The following is a 20811-nucleotide window of genomic DNA, read 5'->3' on the forward strand; positions in this document are numbered from 1 at the left end:
GTAGGTAGTGCTTGCCTGTGCTTACTTCTAGAACAACCTTAACCTAGCATATTAAGGTGCCAGCCGCTGCGTCCCCTCCATCGCGCAGTGCCAGCCGCTGCGTCCCCTCCATCGCGCAGTGCCGGCCGCTGCGTCCCCTCCATCGCGCCCTGCCGGCCGCTGCCTCCCCTCCATCGCGCCCTGCCGGCCGCTGCGTCCCCTCCATCGCGCCCTGCCGGCCGCTGCGTCCCCTCCATCGCGCCCTGCCGGCCGCTGCGTCCCCTCCATCGCGCCCTGCCGGCCGCTGCGTCCCCTCCATCGCGCCCTGCCGGCCGCTGCGTCCCCTCCATCGCGCCCTGCCGGCCGCTGCCTCCCCTCCATCGCGCCCTGCCGGCCGCTGCCTCCCCTCCATCGCGCCCTGCCGGCCGCTGCCTCCCCTCCATCGCGCCCTGCCGGCCGCTGCCTCCCCTCCATCGCGCCCTGCCGGCCGCTGCCTCCCCTCCATCGCGCCCTGCCGGCCGCTGCCTCCCCTCCATCGCGCCCTGCCGGCCGCTGCCTCCCCTCCATCGCGCCCTGCCGGCCGCTGCCTCCCCTCCATCGCGCCCTGCCGGCCGCTGCCTCCCCTCCATCGCGCCCTGCCGGCCGCTGCCTCCCCTCCATCGCGCCCTGCCGGCCGCTGCCTCCCCTCCATCGCGCCCTGCCGGCCGCTGCCTCCTCTCCAGGGGGTGTCATTTGCAATCCCATTTGATGGTGTAGATATAATTTTGTAACTATAAAGCTATTTGCATCCTACAGAGCATATGAAATTGAGAAGAGGTTGAGTACGGCCGACCTGTTTAAGTTTCCAAACTTTGAGTCCATTTGTTGGTACGTGGGGAAGCATTTACTGGATACATTCAGAGGTAAGAATCTGACCCCCGTGTTTTCTGTCATCCCTCCTTGTGCTCTGAGGGGTCTTCAATGTGGAGATAAAGAATGAAATATTGGTGAGGCATCGGGGCTGCTTGGCAGAATTGTCTCCCCTTCTGGACTCCCCCAGCGGATGCTGCGCCCACTCTCTGCATTGTGACTTCTGAGAAGTATGTTGTGCTTTTTCTAACTCCCCGACTATATTTTAGTCTCGCCATATCTTTGTGTATTCAGGTCTAAGAGAGAACAGGAGACATCCAGCGTCTTATTTACTGCATGGAGCCAAGGCCCTGAACACTGCATTCAAAGTTTGGACCAAGAAGGAGGTGCTGTTTATTTATATGTTAATGGCTTGTACTGAATTAGAAAAGGGTCTTTTGGTTTTTTGGAAACCGCGCCCCTTATTCCCATGGACTGTGTGTGGTATTGTCGTATTCAAGTGAATGTGGCTGAGCTGCAGTACCAGACACAGCCCATGGAAATGAGTGGTGCTTTTTCATTGGAAAAAACAGACCCTTTTCCTTATCATGGAGAACCCCTTTAAGTTTATTTTCTCACATATCGGCTCACACACGCGTCTTGTAGAATAAAGGCTTCCAAGTAACCCGGTGCTTCTGCCTCCATCTCATTTGGATGTGGTTTGATTTGCAGGCAATAATGGATCATGAGGAGGAGATCCCAGAGACCATCATTACTGTTCAGCTCATAAAGGATTTGGATCGTGAAGTCAAACTAATGGAGGTGAGGTTTTCTTCTGTTTGCGTCTCCCCCCTGTATACAATACTTCATGTTATGCACGTGTCATGTGAGACTCTGCCCTTTGCCTTCAGGACATCTTCCATCAAAACATTGAGAAAACGGGCAATCTGTTGGGTATGACCCGAAGTCCCATCACTGGCACTTCTTCTCCCGTCATGTCACTGCTGGCCAAGAATTCCAAGAAGAAAGGTCTCAAAACCAAGGAACTGTTAAAGAAGGGAGGACGGTGGAGTCAGGAGGATGACATGAGCCCAGAGCTTTCTGACATCCAGCGGAAGACCTTGATTCCCAAGAATGAAATGGTAGGCTAAGCAAGGAATTGCAGTTTACTTTATTAATTTTCATGTTGTGATAGAATAAGCTCAAGACCATTGGTTTTCTTTTCATGTTTGCCATTATAGGACCTCTAAACTTAGATCTGTTATAGAATTAAAGGACATGTCCATGTTTGCAAGCATTTTTTTTTCTTCACTCTAATGCATCTATAATAAAAAAAAAAATGAAGCCACTTTGTAAATAGTCTTGATTAAATGGGTTATCTGGGGACCAAAAATTACTTTGCAGTCATATTTTTATGTAAAAAGTCAATTACTACTGTACTTTAATTAAAAACTCGCTACTAAATGGCGCCGTTCAAACCCAGTGAATTGTTCCCAGAAGTCCTGGAGCTTTTCTAATATTGATAACGCGCCGACACGTGACTGAGGGCTTGCTTCCTGTGCTGTACGTGTCGGCGTGTTATCAATGGCATGACCGCAAGGGGCTGTCACCCTGCCTTTTGCTGGAGTTCCCGAGCAGAACATCAGCGAGCGCTTTGCTTGGGACTCCAGCACCGCTCCTGACATTTGGTCAGTGACTTCAGGGGTTTCCTATAGCTGGAGTTCCCGAGCAGAGCATCAGCTGATGCTCTGCCTGGGGACTCCAGCACTGCTGCCTACGTCACTGTCACTGTCCATATATGGGTAGTGATGTCAGCAGAAGTAGTGGAGGCCCCGAGGAGAGCATCAGCTGATGATCTGCCCGGGGACTCCAGCATTGCTGCCAACATCACTGTCCATGTATTTTCCTATCGCTGGAGTCCATCAGCTGATGCTCTCCTCAGAAATTCCAGCAATCGGAAACCCCTGAAGTCACTGACCAAATGTCAGGACAGTGCTGGAGTCAGAGCAAAGCGCTAGCGATAGGCAATGTGACAGCCCCTTGCGGTCATGCCATTGATAACACGCCGACACGAACAGCACAGGAAGCAGCCCTGAGTCAGGTGGGGCCATGTCGGCGCGTCATCAATATTAGAAAAGCTCCAGGACTTCCGGGAACAGTTCGCCGGGTGTGGACAGCGCCATTTAGTACCGAATTTTTAATTAAAGTATATTAGTAAGTGACTTCTTTTCACGTAAAAATATGAATGGAAAGCAATTTTTGGTCCCGGCCCCTTTAAATAATCTCTTATGGTCTCCTACAGCTGGTTCCAGACTACAAACCCTGTGTAGTCAGATCCTGCAGACATACCCCCCTTCCATCTGTAACCAACTTCTTACTGACAGTCATTGGGTAGGCTGGCAAGAAGTAACGGACAGATTGAATGGAGTATGACTGGAGTATCAGTCTGAAAGGCTAAACATTGGCCTGCCTGTGAGCTGTAGATACAAAATGGCTTAATTTTTCGATTTTAGCAGCATTGAAGCAATAATAATAATTTAAAAAAAAATCTTTGCAAAGGTGCACACATCCAATTTCAAAGAGTATATCTGGACTTTCATAAAACTTTTGATGTCGTAGAGACAAGTTGGGGCGCTGAGACCCCCACTGCTGTTTAAACGAAGGTGCAGAAGCGCTGAGCTGAGTGCCCTAGGCTGAAGACGACTTACGTAGATACTTCTTCACCTTCGTTTGAACGATAGTGGGGTCTCCGCACCCGGACTCCCATGGATTAAAACTACTTATGTCTCTGACGGATCAAGTTTTCTGAAATTGCAGATACTCTTTAACTATTGAGCTGCAGTCCAAAGAAATACATGGTTACCTACAAACCAGTGGACTGTCGCCGTCACTGCAAAAAGTCTTTTTCGTTTTATGTCCTCTTTACATCACCTCCTGGCTGGAGGCCATGTCTTTTCATTCTGCCGACACTCCGGTAAAGTTACTGTGGGTGTATGTGACAGCACGGTGTTGAGAATACAGCTGGACATGAATGGAGAGAAGCGTATGACTCTTATTGGTCAGCGTCATACACTTCTCTTTACAACGGCCACTTGGTCAAAAGTTTAAATAAAGTCCCGGGAGTCTGACCCCACCCCAACAGCCATTGATGGCTTATCCTGAGGATAGGCCACCAGTTTTTACTGACTGGAAAACCCCTTTAAAGTCTATGGTGACCAATGCCACTGTTTTGCCTCTGTCACCTCTTCTGTTTAACATATACTTCGGGATTATTTTTTTTTTTACAAAGTATACGTGTACACAGGGCCTTAACCTTAATGATTTTGGAGAGATTTTGCAACACTATATGAAGTCCACAATGACCTCAACCCCCTCCCCCCTACTAAATAACTGCTGCTTTTATAAAGAAGTGGATGCAAATTCATGAATGATAACCCGATAATCTCAGTAATGATGGGTTTCTTTATTCTTTGTATTGATCTGTAAGCTGAGCTTTGCGTTCCTATGTAGTCGATAAGGTTTAGTCTCTATTTTCCTCCTCCCATTGCAGGAACTTGATGCTGGGGTTTTATGTTCTCTAATAATCTGACATTTCTTTTTGTGTTTTATTCTAATCTTTAGGCCGAAGACGACCTCATGGACGACCTTGATGAGAAGCCTGATGGCTGCCTACTGGATTCAGAATTAACGGAGAGTAAACTGCGAATGGTCCTGGCCAATGGTACAAATATGAGGTTGGTGACTTTCTCTTTCCAATCTGAAGCACTGGTTTTATACCACTTTATTTTTGTAGTGTACAGGAATCACTTATGGCATCCACTTTTCTGTCTAGACCGGTCGTGTCCCATCTGTGGCTCTCCATCTGTTGCAAACCTACAACTCTCTTGGCTATCGGGTTCTGCTGGGAGTTGTAGTTTCTCAAGGATTGGAGAACACTAGGATAGGAGTGATGCCTATCATTATAGCTTGACAGGATACAGGCTTCTGTAATTGATGCCTGTATTCTGCTGTGGGGTAATGAAAAAAAAAAAAAAAGTTTCGCGGGATCTTTTTAAGCTCTGCTCGTAAAGGAAGCTATTTCAGTTATAAACCAAAGAGAATTATTAGTTAGATGATTTTCTAATATGGTTGTTAAAGGGTTATTTAAAATGCACCCCATCCAACCCAGGCGCTTTATCGCACTGCTGTCCCTTGCATGACCTGAGCCTCTAGTGATGAGTCCATGCACAAGGTATTACATATGTGTTTTATTTTTTTATTTCTAGTGGCAAAAAGATTCGTGTAGGAGCAGGAAGTAGACGTCAAGGGGCGGTCACAAAAATTCCTAAAAATGAACCTCTGGATCCAGAACTTTCTCCCAGTGACCCTTTCTACATGGACTCTGATGATGACCTACAAATTGATGAGTCGCCACGCAAAGACCGAAAACTGGTCCCTACAAAAAGAAAGCTCCATAGTATGTAATTAATACCAAACCTTGGCCTGCTGGATGTATTTGTCCTTTATTTTTCATAGTCATGGCATGGGAATTGGTATCATTACATTTGTCCAGGATTTATAAAAACATGTCTTCTTTGTTCCAGAATCAGCACCACACCTGTTCATGGGTTGGGTCTGGTATTGCAGCGAAAGGGGACTGGGATGCAATACCAAACACAACCTGTGGACAGGTGTGGCGCTACTTCTGAAAAAAAGCCACCCCAGAAAAAGTGCCACTCTACTCGTTCGTTTCAGGCACCGCTCCATTCTAGTCAATGTGATTTGAGTTTCAGTGCCAGACACAGCTAATAGACTAGAATGGAGCTGGGCGGAAACACAAGGAGCCCCAATCTTCTAATGCTGTACAACTTTAGTTTTTAAAAAACAGTTTATATATTTTTTTTCTTGCAGAGTTTCCACGGAAACTCCCTAGAGCAAAACCATGTTCAGACCCCAATCGGGTGAGGGAGCCCGGAGAGCTGGAGTTTGATGTAGAGGTAAGTGATGGATTGGTTTGCATTAGAAATGTATTTGTGTGTGAACTTTCCAGTCTGAAAACCTGGTTCCCATAATAGGAAGATTATACCACAGACGAGGAAATGGGGGACGCTGAAGGAGACCAGCTTGGCGCTAGCAGCGGAGGAATCCTGGACCTGCTGAAGGCTAGTCGACAGGTCGGCGGCCCGGACTACTCTGAGATTGAGTAAGGAAAGACATTCATCGGCTGGAACAAATTCTTCTTTGACATATAAATGTTCTGGTTTGTAATGAATTGTTTTCGGTGAAGGTCCGAACGTAAAATTTGCCTGACTGTTCCATAAATCCTCCAGAGCAAGGGCTGCTGTTTGCTGTAGCTCCCTGTCCTGACTAGTAGAAAGGAGGGGGTTTCTGGAATGAAGGGCCCCCCGTTCTATGACCTTCATATACCCTAATAATCCCTTTCAATCAAAATGTAATTATAATACTAATTATGCCTGATGGTATTAATACTTGAGTTCTATCCTCCGCTTGTACCGCTCCTGTTTTTTCTAAAGTGTTTTGTCTTTCCATGTACAGTGAAGCCCCCGCGTCTCCGAGCACCCAAGAAGCCATCCAGGGCATGCTTTGCATGGCAAATCTGCAAGCGTCCTCCTCCTCCTGTACACCCTCCAATCTGCAGGCTTGGTGGGCAGCAGGACAAGAGGGTGGTGCATCAGGGAGTCTACCGCAAGGCAGCGGTAAAGCTGCAGGGGGTAACAAGGCCGGCAGCAATGGTACCAGTGGAGGCGCCGGAAACGGTAAAGTTATTCTGAGGCCAGGAAAACGGCCGGTAAGACGACCAGCACATCGCAGCATGGACAGTGAGGAGGATGACAGCGCCGATGAGCAGGAGACCTTGGGAGCGTGTTTCAAAGACTCCGAATACAGTGAGTGCAAACTTTTTATACACCCACAAGTTACTATGGTAACAGGAAATACATAGCGAATTATACTTGGTCCAAAAATGGAATGTATTATATGAGCACGTACGCCACATGGATCTATTTACTACAGGTTGGGGGTTAATCATGTAAAAGCAGTTATTGTAACAGGTCTCTGATGTAGAAGGCATTGTCACTTCTGTGGTTCCTACAGTTTATCCTTCTCTGGAGTCAGATGATGATGATCCAGCCCTGAGGTCGCGTCCCAAGAAAAAGAGACAGACGGACGATGCCCCGTGGAACCCAAAAGGTATTTATGTGGCTATGACCGATGTGGTTGGGCTCTGTTCATGTCATGATTAATGCATGCGGAATAGGTTCTCATAGGGTGAGTGTTTGTCTAATATCTTTTGTGTGTGTGTGTGCGCGCGCTGAAGGGTTGAACTCTCAGGAGTTTTGCAGCTGTGCTGTAAAGAAGTCCTCCTTAAAGGGGATGTCCAGGATTAGCCATGTTTTCTTCGCCACTCTTATCCATGGGTTGTGCATGGTATTGCAACTCTTACATTGCAGTGACGGGGCTGATGTGCAAAACCAGACATAACCTGTAGACCAGCGCTGCACTGGTTTTCTAAGGGTATGTGCACACACACTAATTACGTCCGTAATTGACGGACGTATTTCGGCCGCAAGTACCGGACCGAACTCAGTGCAGGGAGCCGGGCTCCTAGCATCATACTTATGTACGATGCTAGGAGTCCCTGCCTCTCTGCAGGACAACTGTCCCGTACTGTAATCATGTTTTCAGTACGGGACAGTTGTCTTGCAGCGAGGCAGGGACTCCTAGCATCGTACATAACTATGACGCTAGGAGCCCGGCTCCCTGCACTGAGTTCGGTCCGGTACTTGCGGCCGAAATACGTCCGTCAATTACGGACGTAATTAGTGTGTGTGCACATACCCTTATCATTCGTAAGTCCTTTAGCCTCTTAATGCCCCATGACGAACATGTAACTCCTGGGTGTACCCTAATATGCATTTTGATCTTGGTGACTGCATGGGCAGGGCCGCTATACCTGCAGAAGCGTGGCTGGTAATACACAGCCGCATTACCGCTCTAATGACACCTCTGATCTTCAGCATTAACCCATTATGTGCCAGTCAATCTGATCAAGGCCATCCCTGTGACTCAACTAGTGCCCATACCGCATATGGGCAGAAAGCCCAGGGACCATTTACAGAACCAACGTTTGCCATGCTTTAGTCCGTTTACTAATACATAAAATTGCAGTTGTTTTTTTATTTTTGGTTGTTAAAAATTAACAGCTGTAAACAAAAAGTTTATTACATATTTAGATCCTGAAATATTTAAAGAATTATAACCTGCACAATAAATCTTTATATTTTACACAGTACACGGGGCCATTTTCTGCATTCTTAAAATAAAAGTTGAAAGGTGGAAATGCAACTTTCCATCATAGCGCCCCCTATCTGATTTTATGTATATTGTACTCTCCTGCAGTCCGGCCTCTCCGCTTCTGATCAGGCTCCATGTTGAATTTTTAGATTTCACCCATCTTTCTGTTCCTCTGCTATGCTACCGTTTCCGGTACAATTAGTCCCCTACATAAATGAAGACGGTATAGGACAAGGGGGGGTTGAGCTGTGATCTTCTACATTATAACTGTTTGTATGTGTGGAGCAGTTTATTCATACAGGAAGTTCCGGTTCCGGTTCTATAGGGATCCATCAGGCGCTCATTCATGAAGGGTTTGTGCAGGATCAGAACAACATGGCTACTTTATTCCAGCAACAGCGCCACGCCTCTCCACAGGTTGTGTGTGGTATTACAGCTCATGTGCCATTCACCTTCATGGGGCTGAGCTGCAATTACCAGACACAACCCCTAGTACAGGTGTGGCACTGTTTATGGAAGAATGCAGCCTTTTGGTTTTTTTTTTTGGGCTTTTTTTTGTTTTTTTTTATGCTGTACAGCCTCCTTTACATAATTACATAGGTTTAAAAAAGATACAGGTCCATAAAGTTCAACCTCTCTCAATCAATTACACGTCTATTATTGCTTGATCAGTTATAACCCTCAATACCATTCGTCAGTAAATAATCATCTTGCCCTTTTTTTAAATGCTGACATAGTATCTGCCATCACTGCCTCTTGGGGTCGGACATTCCATAGTTTGACTGCTCTAACTGTAAAGAACCCTTTCCCATATTGATGTCTGAAACATCTTTCTTCCACACGCAATGAATGTTCCCTGGTCCTTTGTAAAGTCCTTGGACAAAACAGATCATGCGTTAGTTCTCTGTATTGACCACACATATACTTATACATGTTAGAAAGATGCCTTAGAGCTGACCTTATTAACCAGCCCAATTTTTCCAGCCTTTCATTATAAGAAACACCTCCCATTTAATAATCTAGTCGCCCGCCTTTGAATCCTCTCCAGTTCTCCTATATCCTTTTTACAATGTGGAGCCCAAAACTGAATTCCATATTCTAGATTTGGCCTTACAAGGGATTTATAGAGGGGTAATATTACATTTTGAATCACTGGTTTTTAGCTCTTTTTATATAACCCAGAATCCTATTTGCTTTTGCAGCTGCTGCCTGACATTGAGTGCTGCTGCTTAGCTTATTTGTTACCAGAATACCCAGGTCCTCCTCTTATTCCGTTTATCCCCAGTTTTATTCCATTTACAGTATATGCATTAATACTATTATTGCGTCCTAGGTGCATTACTTTACATTTATCAACATTAAATTTCATCTGCCATGTTTTTGCCCATGCTGCTATCTTATCTTGATCTTTCTGTAATATTTTATAGTCAAGCTGATTTTTAAGTATCCTACAAAGTTTTGTATCGTCAGGAAAACCTGACCCCTTCCTATCAAACCCATCCACAAGGTCATTAATAAAGAGACTAAGAGTCGACAAAGCCGCATAGAGCTACACCAACCTACAACCAAATTTAGGACTATGAGATAAATTGAAAAAAGGGTTTACCCTCCACACATTACTAGTAAGCGATCAGGTTCTAGAGGTGTCTACTTTTACCTGATGCCGCTTTTGGATTTACCGCTTGTTCTTTCTTTCAGCCCGCGTCACTCCAACACTTCCTAAACAGGCTCGTCCGGTTCGTGAAGGGACACGTGTGGCCTCGGTGGAGACGGGGTTAGCTGTTGCTGCAGCAAGGCTTTCTCAGCAGGTAAATAAACAATATCAGTAATACGTGCGTAACCCGGTCCGTGCGGGAGGCCATTACCTTGTATTTCTCTTCATTCCTTCATTAAATAGGAGCAACAAAAATCTCAGAAGAAAAAAGTCTCCAGTAAGAAAAAGCCACCAAGCGAACCCGAGCCTCCAGTTCTGCCATCTTCACCGGAGCCTCCTCCACCAGAACCACAGGTTGAGATCTTCTCTGGCAGTCTTGTAGATCATGAATACACAGCAGGACCCAATATATTTGGCATGGCTCAGGTCAACCGAGGCACCACCCCTATGGCACCAGGTGTCTTTCTATCCCACCGGCGGCTTTCTGCCACCTCTCCATCAAGTCAAGTAGTTCAGGGTAAGGAATGTGATTTCTCATATAACACACAGTTTTGAGAACATCAACTGCATATTTAGGTTCCTTTTTCCGCTACTTTTATACATAATGGTGATTCCGATCAAGTTACATTTATCTGTATTTTCAGGGAAGAGACCCAAGAAAGGCTTGGCAACCGCAAAGCAGCGTCTCGGCAAGATCTTGAAAATCCACAGGAATGGGAAGCTGCTTCTGCTGTGACCGTCTTCCCTATTGCTCTTGCTTGACCTTTTAGTTGAATAGACTTTTGTAGGGCCATGGGACAAAGCCCTGAGAGAAAGCAGAGCTGCCTCCCCCGGCTGTGCTCACTTATTTTTTTAAGAACTGCACACAAACATTACATGTTTTACAGAAAAAACAAACCAAAAAGGCAGGCTGGACAAAGAACCCCCCCCCCCCCAGATAGACTGGTGGATGTAGTGGGCATGAAGATCCCTTGGAAGGTGCGGACACTTCTTCATGTGTAACCTTGCTACATGCCATTTACTTTGAGATGGACATTGAGACATCAATCTTAACCAAGGGGGTGGTAGAACAAAAAACAATATTTATCTCTACCGGCCCCCAGAACAACTGCCCCTGTGACAGCACTAAAATCATGATTTTAAGACATTTTTTAACATATTATACTGAGCACTTGGACTGGACCGGCTGTTGTGAGTGACGGCATCTGTCGGGGTATGCGCGCGCGCACGTCCTTAGCCCGGACACAAAGTGTTACACGTCTCTGGGAGGTTCATTCTTAGAGCTTCCCAAAGCATTTTATACTAACATGGATTAAAGAAGGATCTTAGGATTGCGGTGTCTTACCTTAAAGTACTGGAGGGCATTAGGCCCAGGCGTCACCCAGGCTTCAGCAGTTCCGGCCTCTCTTTGTCCATCCTGCCTTCCTGTAATGATGTCACTTCCAGATTGGACTGTTAGAGAGAAGAACATTGTCTGGTTTAAAGGGAGCTCTTGAAGCCGCATCTAGTTTTGTTACCACACGCCGGACCTTCTTAGGGCGGTTCACATAGATTTCTGGTCCTTTGTCCCTTCCATATTTCTGTTTCAGGAGTGGAGGAAAGAGAAACCGTTCCCGTTTTTCTGGAGGGAGAACACGGACGGGACACCGGACCACAACCACATCCATGTAAAGCAGCTTGTAAAGATTATTTTTTTTATTATCTGCGTCACTGATTTTCGCAGCTTATGACGTTGTTTGCGGTGCAGTAATATGAATTAGTTTGGCTAGTGCAGCAGGGTCTAGTTTTTTGCCATGTTATGTGTCTGCGCCAGCCCAAGTCCTGGGAATGCTCACTTGTGGTTTTGGGAAAATACCGGGGCTCACAGTACAGCAGCTTTAAGCCTCTGTTCACATCTGCCATCTTATTTCCGGCTTTCTGTTCCATCATCGTAACAGAAAAACTACAATAACCACCGTGCCAGATCATCACAGGACGGACACCAACAGCGCCTGATGGAACCTATTGACTTTAATGGGTTCTGTTGGGGTTTCCATCATTTTACTGGGAAAAAAATTGCACTGCATCACATGCTACTTTTTGGGGCACTTGATGGAATGTGGGCTAGAGCCGTCAATGTGAACAGAGCCCAATTTGTTCCATACAGTGTAGTTAATAAATGAGGTTCTGGAGTGTCACAGCTGCATTCAGATCCATAAGTTCTAGAGCAGTGATATAGCAGTGCTGAACGGGTGCACTATGCAGACACCACCTGAGCCGGATATATCTTGGGGAGGGACAATACTTTACCCAGTTGTCATGGTGAAGAATTAACATGCACGAGCCCCTGTGGTTCTGTACTAGAGAGTCCTCCATACTGCACAGTAGTAGGTAGAATATCTCCATATTACAGGCGTCCAAAGGAGAATACCGCAACATTGTTTTTTTCCCCCTTTCCATCAAGTGCCGCATAAATCAGAAAAACCTCAGAATTCAATGGAGCCGAACTGTACCTCCGATTTCATTCAATGTGTGTCGTATTAACCTCCGTCCTACGCAGACATAGCCCTTCTAGCGGTTGTCCCATGATTGAAAAATGTCTAGATACTTGTTATAGTGCCCCCTAGTGTCTGTAATATTAAACTCTCAGAAAGTCCACCTATTTGTCCACTGCCGGTGGTCACACATGTATAGTAGCGAAGTCCCATGGCTCATGGAGCGATTCCTGCTCTTGTGCAGACCAACCAATAAGAATTGTCGCCCTAGAAGCGGCTTAAAGAGGCTCTGTCACCAGATTTTGCAACCCCTATCTGCTATTGCAGCAGATCGGCGCTGCAATGTAGATAACAGTAACGTTTTTATTTTTAAAAAACGAGCATTTTTGGCCAAGTTATAACCATTTTCGTATTTATGCAAATGAGGCTTGCAAAAGTACAACTGGGCGTGTATTATGTGCGTACATCGGGGCGTGTTTACTACTTTTACTAGCTGGGCGTTCTGATGAGAAGTATCATCCACTTCTCTTCACAACGCCCAGCTTCTGGCAGTGCAGACACAGCCGTGTTCTCGAGAGATCACGCTGTGACGTCACTCACAGGTCCTGCATCGTGTCAGACGAGCGAGGACACATCGGCACCAGAGGCTACAGTTGATTCTGCAGCAGCATCGGCATTAGCAGGTAAGTCGATGTAGCTACTTACCTTCAAACGCTGATGCTGCTGCAGAATCAACTGTAGCCTCTGGTGCCAATGTGGCCGACACGATGCAGGACCTGGGGCAGGAAGTGAGTGACGTCACAGATCTGCACTGCCAGAAGCTGGGCGTTGTGAAGAGAAGTGGATGATACTTCTCATCAGAACGCCCAGCTAGTAATAGTAGTAAACACGCCCCGATGTACGCACATAATACACGCCCAGTTGGACTTTTACTTTTCAACACGCCCAGTTGTACTTTTGCAGGCCTCATTTGCATAACTACAAAAATGGTCATAACTCGGCCAAAAATGCTCGTTTTTTAAAAATAAAAACGTTACTGTAATCTCCATTGCAGCGCCTATCTGATGCAATAGCAGATAGGGGCTGCAAAATCTGGTGACAGAGCCTCTTTAAGCACTGAATACAATAGGTGGACATTCTCAGGGGGAAGCAAAAGAACAGCAGGGGGCGCTATACCAAGTCAGCAATATCCAGGCACAAGTATTTTCTTAAATTATTCTAACTAAACAATTATGTTTTGTGTGATCGTGGGGTAACCTATTTCAAGGGGGATTGGAAAAAAAGGTCTGCTTTTTGTCCTGCGCCACTCTTGTACATTGGCTGTTTCTGGTATTGCAGCTCATCCCTATTTAAATGGACTGATCTGCTATGCCATAGACAATCCGAGGACAAGATTGGCGCCGTTTCTGGACAAGATGCAGACTTTGTCTAATCCTGGACCACACCTTTAATCTACCAGTGATGCTAGAATCCGTCAGTAATGGTCTCGCTGACAGTTTTACTGTACTTTTCATTGATGGCTACAGGATAGATTAGAGGCTCCTTATTTTCCATGGTTTGAACACATGAACGGCTCAGGAAAAATACAAAACATCAGAATAAAAAAAAAACAAGACTTTACTCGGGAATGAGGTTTTAGCAATTTCTACACTTTGTTTTATTTTTTAACAGAATGCGATGAACTAGAAAAGGTAAAAAAACCACGGCCCCATTGCGGATGTGTGAATAAACTTGTCACCGTGTTTGCGCATCAGCTTAATATTGTCAGGCAGCTGTGAGAAGCGTTTCCGATGTCCAGGTTTCTGTTGACTATTTGTAATTTATATATTTTTTTAGAATGTCTGGTTTTCCCCTTAAATAGCTATAAATGAATACGGCTGCCGGAATATCCTGTGTCTTTACTGATCCTTCCCGTGTTTTGTCGCCTTGACAAAGTTAGGCGCCAGTTTACATGACATTTGTTTCCCCCTTAGACTAGTGAATAAGTTGGGAAAGGTCCAGACGTGTATGTTAAACGCAGGTTGTGATGTATCGGTGGCTCCTGTCCCCCATATATGTTTAATGGTTGCCATAATAGCCTGTCATGAACTCTCATGGCGTATACGTTAAATGGACGCCATAATAGCCTATTGGTGACGCATGCCACGGTCAGGCGTCGGTCGCCCATTGGCTATTATGGCATCTGTTTCAAACTTATAAGTTATGTAAAGCATACATCACCCATAGGATCCCATGTTACACATATATATAAACCACACGGTATAAGTTTTTTTACAGGATTCCATTGTATGAAATAGCAGTTTACTACACTATATTATACCTAGAAAAAAAAAAGTATACCAGCTTGACGTCAGGCTTATGGAGCGCTGTGGACACATTTAGCGGTTACGCTGGGGGCGTTCCGGTTGCAATCAGCCAGAATGTTCACATCAAGTTTTCTAATGTAGGTTTAGCATGAACAGCCACATCTAGGGGGAAGCATACTGCGTACCTCATAACTCAATGGCCGGAGCCCAGCGGTTGGGGTCAGGGGAGCTTAGAGATAGATGAGAGTCCCAGAGGTGGGGCCCACATCTATCGGACATTAATAGCATATCATGTGGATACACCCCTTTAAAGCAATACGCAGTATGCTTCCCCTAGTGGTGGTTGCATGCAGCCAGAATGTTATCAAATATCAGAAAATGGAGCTCTATCTGCTATAAATATATTAAGACGTGAATCACTCGTATTAGGGTTAAGCTTTGATATCACAGACAGCCCCCCATTCACAACCCAGTTTTGCTCATAGACTGAGGTGCAATACGCATTACACATTTTTATGGCCCTGTTCAGACCTGAGCTGCACCACTAGCACCCAATAATGTGGTAAATATAAACAATTTTCTTACCTTTTACATTTTGACTCCATCAGCAGCAACCTCGTGTATTGTTCCACTCGCCTCACAATGTAGGAGAACCTGAAAATAGCAAAATCAAATTGTTAACCAGTATAAAAGTAGGACTTGTTCGGCTTTATTCAGGTGGCTGTAATGTGACTATGTGATGTGGGCTGGGGCAAGCTGACGGGGTATGTTTTCACCTATGGTAAATGTCACGTTACTGATAAACTAGAAGTGTCAGGGATGTGTTGGTTCTATCCCCAGGATCGCCTCCTTGTGTCTCAATTTGGAAAGTCTTTCACCAGTGCAGGTTCACAAGGAGAGGCATCCTTTTAAAGGAAAAATGCATTGCCCTGTTGAGCTTCAACCGCTTGCCAAAATTGTTGGAAAAACATCACCCTGCACAAGCAACAAACTCATATAAGTGAGGAGACTGCCATCTACCACACATTCAGGATGCTTTGAACCTAGGGACATGGGCTAACTCCATAGCAAACCAGGCCTAGGCACTTAAGCCACAACACCACCACACTGCCATGCTGCTGCCCTCCCCAATGTGATCTAAAGTTTTTCTTGTTGAAAGTCCGATTACCCGTTTTTAAAAGATGTGAAAAATGCATCCTTGTAAAGCTGCTCTGCAGCTAGCTCACAGCTTGCGTGATCCGAGTTGAGCGCAGGGATCACTTCTGTACAATGTGGGTTCTAACACCCATGTTGTCCTCTTGGTGACCTTGGGCAGCTCCCCCTTTCCCAAAGTGCCACCTATGGAGGAATGGATTATGATACCTGTTTGAGTGATGAGTATATTGATGAAATCTGTAATAATCTACTATCTAAATACAGCTGTCTCAAAAGAGACAGCTGCATAAGTAACTTTCTTTACATAATTAGCTTTCTTATGCAGCAACAATTTAACTGCACTTCCTCCACACAACAGCCAGCAAAGTCCCATTTTGGACAATCCACACATCAGGATTTGAACCATGGTCTGCACAGACAACACTCATCATTTAGACACCACTTAATCACCACACTACCAGCTCATGTTGGCATCAAAGCTTTCTTATTGTCCCCATAAGACCAAATATAATCATTACTTCCAGCAGGAATAAGAACATGTCATCTTTGGAAGAGTTTGCGCCAAACTCTAGGCAGCAGAGGTAGCGCACTGGTAATGTTCTCTGCTGATAAACTAGAAGTGTCAGGGATGTGTTGGTTCTATCCCCAGGATCTCCTCCTTGTGTCTCAATTTTGAAAGTCTTTCACCAGTGCAGGTTCACAAGGAGAGGCATCCTTTTAAAGGAAAAATGCATTGCCCTGTTGAGCGTCAACCGCTTGCCAAAATTGTTGGAAAAACATCACCCTGCACAAGCAACAAACTCATATAAGTGAGGAGACTGCCATCTACCACACATTCAGGATGCTTTGAACCTAGGGACATGGGCTAACTCCATAGCAAACCAGGCCTAGGCACTTAAGCCACAACACCACCACACTTCCATGCTGCTGCCCTCCCAAATGTGATCTAAAGTTTTTCTTGTTGAAGGTCCGATTACCCGTTTTTAAAAGATGTGAAAAATGCATCCTTGTAAAGCTGCCGTGCAGCTAGCTCACAGCTTGCGTGATCCGAGTTGAGCGCAGGAATCACTTCTGTACAATGTGGGTTCTAACACCCATGTTGTCCTCTTGGTGACCTTGTGCAGCTCCCCCTTTCCCAAAGTGCCACCTATGGAGGAATGGATTATGATACCTGTTTGAGTGATGAGTATATTGATGAAATCTGTAATAATCTACTATCTAAATACAGCTGTCTCAAAAGAGACAGCTGCATAAGTAACTTTCTTTACATAATTAGCTTTCTTATGCAGCAACAATTTAACTGCACTGCCTCCACACCACTACAAAGTCCCATTTTGGACAATCCACACATCAGGACTTGAACCAGGGTCTGCACAGACAACACTCATCATTTAGACACCACTTAATCACCACACCACCAGCTCATGTTGGCATCAAAGCTTTCTTATTGTCCCCATAAGACCAAATATAATCATTATTTCCAGCAGGAAGAAGAACATGTCATCTTTGCAAGAGTTTGTACCAAGCTCTTGGCAGCAGAGGTAGCGCACTGGTAATGTTCTCTGCTGATAAACTAGAAGTGTCAGGGATGTGTTGGTTCTATCCCCAGGATCTCCTCCTTGTGTCTCAATTTTGAAAGTCTTTCACCAGTGCAGGTTCACAAGGAGAGGCATCCTTTTAAAGGAAAAATGCATTGCCCTGTTGAGCGTCAACCGTTGCCAAAATTGTTGGAAAAACATCACCCTGCACAAGCAACAAACTCATATAAGTGAGGAGACTGCCATCTACCACACGTTCAGGATGCTTTGAACCTAGGGACATGGGCTAACTCCATAGCAAACCAGGCCTAGGCACTTAAGCCACAACACCACCACACTGCCATGCTGCTGCCCTCCCCAATGTGATCTAAAGTTTTTCTTGTTGAAGGTCCGATCACCCGTTTTTAAAAGATGTGAAAAATGCATCCTTGTAAAGCTGCTGTGCAGCTAGCTCACAGCTTGCGTGATCCGAGTTGAGCGCAGGAATCACTTCTGTACAATGTGGGTTCTAACACCCATGTTGTCCTCTTGGTGACCTTGGGCAGCTCCCCCTTTCCCAAAGTGCCACCTATGGAGGAATGGATTATGATACCTGTTTGAGTGATGAGTATATTAATGAAATCTGTAATAATCTACTATCTAAATACAGCTGTCTCAAAAGAGACAGCTGCATAAGTAACTTTATTTACATAATTAGCTTTCCTATGCAGCAACAATTTTACTGCGCTGCCTCCACACCACTACAAACACCACCCAGCAAAGTCCCATTTTGGACAATCCACACATCAGGATTTGAACCAGGGTCTGCACAGACAACACTCATCATTTAGACACCACTTAATCACCACACCACCAGCTCATGTTGGCATCAAAGCTTTCTTATTGTCCCCATAAGACCAAATATAATCATTACTTCCAGCAGGAATAAGAACATGTAATCTTTGGAAGAGTTTGTGCCAAGCTCTTGGCAGCAGAGGTAGCACACTGGTAATGTTCTCTGCTGATAAACTAGAAGTGTCAGGGATGTGTTGGTTCTATCCCCAGGATCTCCTCCTTGTGTCTCAATTTTGAAAGTCTTTCACCAGTGCAGGTTCACAAGGAGAGGCATCCTTTTAAAGGAAAAATGCATTGCCCTGTTGAGCGTCAACCGCTTGCCAAAATTGTTGGAAAAACATCACCCTGCACAAGCAACAAACTCATATAAGTGAGGAGACTGCCATCTACCACACATTCAGGATGCTTTGAACCTAGGGACATGGGCTAACTCCATAGCAAACCAGGCCTAGGCACTTAAGCCACAACACCACCACACTGCCATGCTGCTGCTGCTGCTGCCCTCCCCAATGTGATCTAAAGTTTTTCTTGTTGAAGGTCCGATTACCCGTTTTAAAAGATGTGAAAAATGCATCCTTGTAAAGCTGCAGTGCAGCTAGCTCACAGCTTGCGTGATCCGAGTTGAGCGCAGGAATCACTTCTGTACAATGTGGGTTCTAACACCCATGTTGTCCTCCTGGTGACCTTGGGCAGCTCCCCCTTTCCCAAAGTGCCACCTATGGATTATGATACCTGTTTGAGTGATGAGTATATTGATGAAATCTGTAATAATCTACTATCTAAATACTGCTGTCTCAAAAGAGACAGCTGCATAAGTAATTGTCTTTACATAATTAGCTTTCTTATGCAGCAACAATTTAACTGCACTGCCTCCACACCACTACAAACACCAGCCAGCAAAGTCCCATTTTGGACCATCCACACATCAGGATTTGAACCAGGGTCTGCACAGACAACACTCATCATTTAGACACCACTTAATCACCACACCACCAGCTCATGTTGGCATCAAAGCTTTCTTATTGTCCCCATAAGACCAAATATAATCATTACTTCCAGCAGGAATAAGAACATGTCATGTTTGGAAGAGTTTGTGCCAAGCTCTTGGCAGCAGAGGTAGTGCACTGGTAATGTTCTCTGCTGATAAACTAGAAGTGTCAGGGATGTGTTGGTTCTATCTCCAGGATCTCCTCGTTATGTCTCAATTTTGAAAGTCTTTCAATAATGCAGGTTCACAAGGAGAGGCATCCTTTTAAAGGAAAAATGCATTGCCCTGTTGAGTGTCAGCCGCTTGCCAAAATTGTTGGAAAAACATATAAGTGAGGAGACCACCATCTACCATGCACTCAGGATGCAGGATGCTTTGAACCTAGGGACATGGACTAACTCCATCACAAACCAGGCCTAGGCACTTAATCACCAAGCCACCACACTGTCATGCTGTTGCCCTCTCCCCCAATGTCATCTAAAGTTTTTCTTGTTGAAGGTCTGATTACCCATTTTTAAAAGATGTGAAAATGCGTCCTTGTAAACCTGCTGTGCAGCTAGCTCACAGCCTGCATTATCCAAATTGAGTGCAGTAATCATGTCTATACACTGTGGGTTCAAACCCCCTCATTGTCCTCTTGGTGACCTTGGGCTTTCCCAAAGTACCACCTATGGGGCAATGATTATGATACCTGTTTGAGTGATGAGTATATTGCTGAAATCTGCAATAATCTACCATATAAATACAGCTGTCTCAAATGAGACAGCTGAAAAAGTAACTTTCTTATGCAACAATATCACTACACTGCCTCCACACCACTATAAACACCACCATGCAGGGCTCTGTTTTAGACAAGGACACACATTAGGATTTGAACCAGGGGCTGCACAGAAGACACTCAATGTTTAGGGTTCAGCTTAAGCACCAGACCACCAGCTCAGGTTGATCCCAGGACTTTCTTATTGTTCCCATAAGACCAAATGTAATAATTACTTCCAGCAGGAATTAGAACATGTCATCTTTCGAAGAGTTTGTGGTTGGCACACAACAGCAGAGGTAGCACACTTGTAAAGTTCTCTGCTGGTAAATTAGAGGAGTCAGGAACATGCAGGTTCTATTCTCAGGATCACCTCCTCAAAAGCCCTTCACCAGTGCAGGTTCACAAGGCGAGGCGTTAATTTGAAAGAGAAATGCATTGCCCTGTTGGGCGCTTGCCAAAATTGTCAGGAAAACGTGGCCACCTTTAAGCACAAGCAGCTCACTCAAATAAGGAGACTGCCATCTACCACACAAGTTGCATGCAGCAAACTCATGTCTATGAGCTAACACCGTAGTGTTACTGAACTCAGCACTTTAGCCCCAGGCACCGCGCTCTCATGACACGAATTTCGTCAAAAGTCAGATTAGGGCCGATTCGCTTCCCGTCTGAGGTTTCCAGCATGGAAAGGCAAACGGAAGCCACAGCTTCCGTATGCATCAACTGCGCTATTGATTCCGTCGAAAAAACGGAAACCGTTAGCAATGTTTCCGTCAATGGTGATGCAAACAGAAGCTGTGGTTTCCGTTGCGGAGTTCCACGACGGAAAGCTGATGTGAACAGGCCCTTACCGTGCTTTTTTTATGAGGTGAAAAATGTGATCTGGTGGAGCCATCGTCCTGCAGCCTATGTGTTCAGACACGGCAGTAAATGCCACTAGCCCCTTATTAGTAAAACACTTTATCGCCGGCAGCTGAGAAAGATATTCACAGGACAGACTGGCTT

At 45.4% G+C, this 20811-nt stretch overlaps 1 protein-coding gene across 1 annotated transcript in view; it reads left to right on the top strand.

Annotated features, from left to right (window-relative positions):
- The window catches only part of PHF8 (PHD finger protein 8), a 33140-nt gene extending 22055 nt beyond the window's left edge, over positions 1–11085 (top strand). Inside the window, exons 10-22 of the mRNA XM_075835243.1 lie at positions 775–881; positions 1123–1214; positions 1540–1629; positions 1719–1949; positions 4429–4541; positions 5073–5263; positions 5698–5783; positions 5862–5989; positions 6343–6692; positions 6901–6996; positions 9799–9908; positions 9998–10271; positions 10399–11085. Coding sequence (XP_075691358.1) covers positions 775–881; positions 1123–1214; positions 1540–1629; positions 1719–1949; positions 4429–4541; positions 5073–5263; positions 5698–5783; positions 5862–5989; positions 6343–6692; positions 6901–6996; positions 9799–9908; positions 9998–10271; positions 10399–10490 — 1960 coding nt within the window. The 3' untranslated portion in view covers positions 10491–11085. The remainder of the gene's footprint in view (positions 1–774; positions 882–1122; positions 1215–1539; positions 1630–1718; positions 1950–4428; positions 4542–5072; positions 5264–5697; positions 5784–5861; positions 5990–6342; positions 6693–6900; positions 6997–9798; positions 9909–9997; positions 10272–10398) is intronic.
- Positions 11086–20811: the final 9726 nt, after the last annotated feature.

This window comes from Rhinoderma darwinii, chromosome 8, assembly GCF_050947455.1.
Source record: "Rhinoderma darwinii isolate aRhiDar2 chromosome 8, aRhiDar2.hap1, whole genome shotgun sequence".
In the NCBI taxonomy this organism is placed as follows: domain Eukaryota; kingdom Metazoa; phylum Chordata; class Amphibia; order Anura; family Rhinodermatidae; genus Rhinoderma; species Rhinoderma darwinii.